Raw genomic sequence first — 6044 nt, forward strand, 5'->3', positions numbered from 1 at the left:
GTTTTCTTAAGAAATTCGACTTTCAAGAGTGCAGGGCCGATAAATGTATCTTCCGGGGTCGTGTTGCGGACAACGAAGTATATTTAGCGTTGTTTGTGGACGACGGATTAATTGCAGTAAAATCGCGTCGTGTATTAGAGCCAATAATTAAAATTTTACAAAGCGCGTTCGAAATCACCCTAGGTGATGGTCATATTTTTGTCGGGGTACAAATAGAAAGAGATAGAGAAAATAAAACTCTTTTCATTCACCAAGGGTCCTACACTCGTCATATAATCGACAAGTTTAAAATGAGCAATGCAAAAGCAATAGGTGTGCCGGCCGATCCTCATACCATATTAACTAAAAACGAATCGGTCGAAGAGAATGCTATGATAGTGCCATATCGAGAGGCAGTAGGTTCCCTCATGTTTCTTGCGGTAGTTTCACGGCCAGACATCGCGTACTCTGTGAACTCGGTGAGCAAATATGTAAGTAACTACAACGAAAGCCACTGGCAGGCCGTTAAACGCATCTTTCGTTACCTTGTCGGAACCGTCGAGGTCGGAATATTGTACACAAGCGGCGGGAGCAAATTTGAACTCGTAGGATTTTGCGACTCCGATTTTGCAAGTGATGTAGACACTCGGCGATCAACTACGGGTTATGCGTTCTGTCTTGCAGGCGGCATTGTAACGTGGTCGTGCCAACGTCAGAAACTAGTGACGTTGAGCACCACGGAAGCCGAGTACGTAGCGGCAGCAGCGGCTGCAAAAGAAGCCATATGGCTTCGAAAACTGGCGAGTGATTTAGGATTCTTATCCGAGAGTGCAACAGTATTAGCTATTGATAATCAAAGTACAATTAGGTTAATCAAAAACGCGGAGTTCCACAAACGCACTAAACATATAGATATTAAGTATCATTATATTAGAGAGATGGTAGAAAATGGTGATATCTCAGTGCAATATGTACCAACGAATCTGCAATGTGCAGATATATTTACCAAAGCACTACCAAAGAATCAATTTGATAATCTATGTTCATGTTTGGGGCTGATTAATGCTGTTACGCACTCAAACGGCGGGAGTGTTAGAAATTAAGTTTTCGCGCGTCTCAGGTGTCTCGTTGTCGTAACCACACTTGACGCAAGCGCATACATAATATTGATACAGATAGCGTGCGTGCTATCCTTTGTCTCTTAGTTCAAGTTCAAAAGGACCTCAGTACAAATAAAGCCACGCCAATGAATACCACGTTTCTCGTGCATACTTTATTTTCTCAACTCTGAATTCCGTCGGTTTTTCCCAACCTGATTCCTTAAAGCTCCTCAACAATTACATATCGTTAAATGTTTTATTTGCTATTAGAGCATTATTTATTCGCTGTTTTAATTTTAACCAAAATTTTAGTAGTTTAGCGTAACGATCGTTCCGCGTATACCAAGGACACGCGAAACGACCTCTTAGTGTTAAGATTACTTTCGTATTACGTAGATATAAGTCGTACGATAAGCAAAACCGCATTAAACTAATTATTAAAAAATCGGGTGATTCCGAAAAATATTATTTCATATTAAAAGCAAGACGTGCAATTTTGAGTTATGTACTGTAAATAGATTTTTTTAAACGCGAATCACCGCCGTGACGAAACAGGTTACGAATTGATAGCGGTGATATTTTAATTATTATTTTATGCCAAATTGCATACGAAAAGCGGTACTCTAATAACTAAGCGTCGGCATTTAGTCAAATCATCTATGTCGGCAAAAATATCAAAGACGACCGAAAAGTCAATTCGGTCAATACATAACCGAGCGCGGTTAAACATTCGCCGTGAGAATTTCCATATATGGAATACAATCGCAAAACGCTTTTCGATGCGATAAACAGCCGGCGCCTTTCATCAGTGGCGTCGGAAGGATGATTGGCAGACGACGGCTACCACCTGCAAGGATCCGGATTGGTTCCATCCAAGAAGGAAGGGAGATGATCGCTGTCGAGGTATATAAGGAGCGAATTCCTGAAATCAAGGAGTTTCAAGCGCTGACTCTCGTCGAGTCACGTACGGACAGTGGGCCTCGAAACTCCCGTCGGGCGAGGGGTCATTATGGCCACGTTATACTGCGAAACCGATGACAAGTATTTCGGTGATAGATTCTCGCGACTCCTACCGTAGAGGATGTACGTGGAGTGTTTTATTTTGTAACATTGTGAAATCATAGTCAATAAATTATGATGATTATTTATTTTATTTTTGGCGACGCGAAGAGATTGTATATTCGTATAAGTGCGCGCGTCTGAACAATAGCTTAGCTATGTACTCATGTGATGAACAATAAATTGTGATTTTATTATACACAAGTGTCAAAAGTTAATTAACCATACTTACCTCTCACGTGCGTTCGATACAAACTTACCGTTCGTTGAGCGATCCTCTCCGCGGCAGACATCCTGACGTGCTGGCGGAATGGCGATCCTGGGTATTTGAAACAAAAAAGAGGAAAGATTAAAGACTTGCGAACGCGGCGCGATACGTGAAGTGAGCAGCCTTCGTTGTAAATGATTACAGTGGCACCAGTCAGCTGTTCCAGTAGCGAGATCCAGCGAAGGACTGGAGGAGCGCAGCGACGAGACAACTTTGCTGTTTGGACGGGTCAAAACAGCTGGTGACCGTGAAGCACTGACGTCTGCGGGCCGGTAAGTCACGCATGGTTCCCTTCCACTTTACGTGTTTGATCAGAGCTGTACGTGTTCAGTCACATGACATAAAAAAACGCGATAAATTTAATACCCATTTTTGACGGTACATCACGAACAAATTTAAAATCATTTTTAAGCGCTTGTACATGTGCCATAAAATACGTAAAACCTGAGTTCAAAAACGAACTACTCGACGTAATAATGTCGACTAAACTACAAGGAAAAGCATTGGTAAATTTTAAGGTTAAAGATATTAGAACGTTTGATCAACTAAAAAACGAATTGGAAAACTTTTACTACCCTAAGAAAAATCCTACATCGATTCAAATCGAGTTCAATCATTTGAAACAACGACCAGGGGAAAGTGTGTAGAATATGGAGCACGTGCTGATCACCTAGCCATGCAATTATACGAATCTTTAACAGACAGTCCAGGAAAAACACCGCAAAATAAACAAACTATAGTAGATACAGTTAAATAATTGGCGCTACAAAATTTTGTGTACGGACTACGCGAGGACATACGAATAGTCATACACGCACAACGATTTGCAACTCTGCAGGAAGCCATAGAAGGGGATAAAGCGGAAGAAAAATTAAAAAGACCGTATGATTCCGCGTACAACGCAAATAAAAATCAACAATTTCAAAGCAATTCAATGCCATAAATGCGGCAAGCAAGGACATTACGGTCGCGATTGTCGAACAAGTCGTTACGGTAATCAATTCACTGTGCCTAAACCGAGTGGATCAAGATTTAATGCACTAGATAAATACCGCAACTACTGCAAAAAATCCCGACATAATCGTGCCAAATATTGGATATTAAACGGAAAACCAGAATATTCAAAAAATAAAAAAACCGACGAAAAGTTAAACACGCACAATACCACAAACAAAGCTAACAAGCATCGCGGAATAGAAGATGATGACGAAAAGAAATCAAATAAAGCGACAGCTAAGACAGTACGAGAGCATAAGATACTAACAGCTAATAAGATAAACCGTGCAAACATTGAGCTTGATCTGATTTCACTATCTATAAACGAAGTAGTTAACAATAAAATAAACATGCTAATCGACATCGGAGCTATTATGAGTCTAATAAAATTAAACAAATTGAAAGATGAAACCATAATATATGATGAGAAGATAACAATCATTGGCGCAACAGGGAATAAAGCAGATACTATAGGCGTAATACGAGCAACTATTCCGTTAAAAATGAAAGATGTTAAACACAAAACACACGTGATAAAGGATGATTCCCATTGAATATGACGGAATCCTCGGAGCCGACTTTTTGCAAAAATACCAAGCATCATGGGACTATGCTACTAAAAAGCTACTTGATAAAAATTTATTTACGCTTTTTCCATGTAAAAAATTTACTTTAGAAGCTAGAAGCGAAACTATAATAACAGCCATAACAAAAGAAAATACAGCAGGAATAATACATGCAATGGAAACTAGACCGAGAATATTTATCGGAAATTATCTAGTTGAGCCAAAAAGTAATAATTGCCCGATTAGCATAATAAATACCACCGAGACTAAAATAGAAATACAAGCTCCAGTAGTAGAGATTGAAGAAATAAAGACAGAAGAAAATGCTGAAGTATAAATAGCGCAAACGAATATGCCGAAAAAAATTCCCTTGTCACGCATGTAACGGATTCAAAAGGCGTTTCGTCTCAATCTCTTAAATGACGAAGAGCGAAAAGCTTTGCTTAAAATCTGCGAAAATTTCAATGATATATTTCATCTAGAAGGAGAACCACTGACGGCCACCGCGGCCGCGAAACATGAGATTGCGACGCGTTCAACACACGACCTTATCGTCTGCCCGAGAAACATAAGGCAGAGGTGAATCGTCAAGTGCAAGAAATGTTGAAAAATAAAATTAGTCAGCAGAGCAATAGTCAATGGAACGCTCCATTGCTAGTCGTGGCGAAAAGGACAGACGCTTCAGGAAAAACAGTTACGTGTAGTCGTAGATTTCCGAAAACTAAATGATTTAACAATCGGAGATTTATTTCTATTACCTAATATAGCGGATATACTCGATCAATTAGGAAATTTAAAATAAAATAAGAATTGTGTTAATATACAGCAATAGAGCAAGAGCTGGGTTGAGTTGCTCAAAAATTCACATTTATTAATTAAAAACAGACGTTTCGGTCAAGGGATGTGGCCATCTTCAGTGTTAATTTTTACAAACAAATTATTACATGAGTAGAGAAGCGTTGAAAAAGCGTAGTTTTTGATTTAGGAAACGTATCCTGTTAATGTAAAACGCAAAAACATACAAATTAGGAGCATTCTAAAAGCTCAAACAAAATTATTGAAAAATTATGTGTATAAGTACCTCTGATAATACGTGTCGTACATTATTTGTAGTTAGTTTAAATATATATGTGTGAAGCCACGGATCGTCTAATTTGCAAATTAGAAAAACAAAACACAAAAAAATTAATTAGTTAAAAGACAAATCAAAATACAAGTAAACAACAAAAAAAACATTTAAAAAAATAATAAATTAATTTTTTGAAAAATATCTATACCTTGAACGGTTCGTCAAAATTATGTAAAATAGAAATGTGACATGTGTCCACAGGAGTGAGTGGGACTCGACTGGCAAAGATGTAAGACAGAAAGGAAAGAGGGGATAGGTTATAGGAGAGAAATTATAAGGTGGGGAATTTTCTAAGTATTGGTAGATATGTATCCGGTAATAATTCGGTGTCCTCCTGTTTATTAAGTCCTGTATTCTGTCTTTTTATATGTAGCATTTCGGAAGTTAGTTTTTTACTATAACAAGGTTCTCTGTCTAATATGTCGATTTCGTCCCATTTGAAGTCGTGATTAAATTCCATCCTGTGGCAAGAAATTACTGAGGGAGAGCCTGATTTTTTATTGATATCTGTTCTGTGTTCTTTTATTCTAGTCCGTAATTGTCTTTTTGTCTGTCCTACGTACGTAGCGTCACAGTCTTGACATGAGATCTTATAGACAATTTCACACTGGTTCATTCTATCCAAAGAGTCTTTTCCGGTTTTTATGAATTTGTTCAATTTATTGTTACAAGAAAAAGTCAACATGCAATCGTTCTTTTTTGAAATTTGAACAAATTTTTCTGATAAATTTTTCACATATGGAATCGTAAAAATCTTTCTTTTGTTATTATTATTAGTATTTGCGTTATTATTGTTGTCCTTTTTGTTAAAATTCTTGTGTATATGAAATTTTATTCTATTATTAATAGTTGAGAAAATGAGATCTAAAGGATAACTATTGTTTAATAAAATTGTTATTATGTTTTCCAAATTCTTCTGTTGAAATTGTGCTATGATGGGAGATAAT

General features: G+C 37.6%; 1 protein-coding gene across 1 annotated transcript; it reads left to right on the forward strand.

Moving 5' to 3' along the window:
- The first annotated feature begins 290 nt into the window (after nt 1-290).
- LOC137001078 (uncharacterized) lies at nt 291-1990 on the forward strand. Its single transcript, XM_067359081.1, has 2 exons — nt 291-837; nt 1872-1990. The coding sequence occupies exons 1-2, from the start codon at nt 291-293 to the stop codon at nt 1988-1990; spliced, it is 666 nt and encodes a 221-aa protein (XP_067215182.1).
- The last annotated feature ends 4054 nt before the right edge of the window (nt 1991-6044 follow it).

Source organism: Linepithema humile, chromosome 7 (genome assembly GCF_040581485.1).
Source record: "Linepithema humile isolate Giens D197 chromosome 7, Lhum_UNIL_v1.0, whole genome shotgun sequence".
In the NCBI taxonomy this organism is placed as follows: domain Eukaryota; kingdom Metazoa; phylum Arthropoda; class Insecta; order Hymenoptera; family Formicidae; genus Linepithema; species Linepithema humile.

What these genes read in the sequence shown, in the direction of transcription:
- LOC137001078 (XM_067359081.1), top strand. Translation starts at nt 291, where the DNA reads ATGAGCAATGCAAAAGCAATAGGTGTGCCGGCCGATCCTCATACCATA. An exon ending in ATTAGCTATTGATAATCAAA is followed by an intron (nt 838 to 1,871) that starts GTACAATTAGGT and finishes TGCGATAAACAG; the next exon opens with CCGGCGCCTTTCATCAGTGG.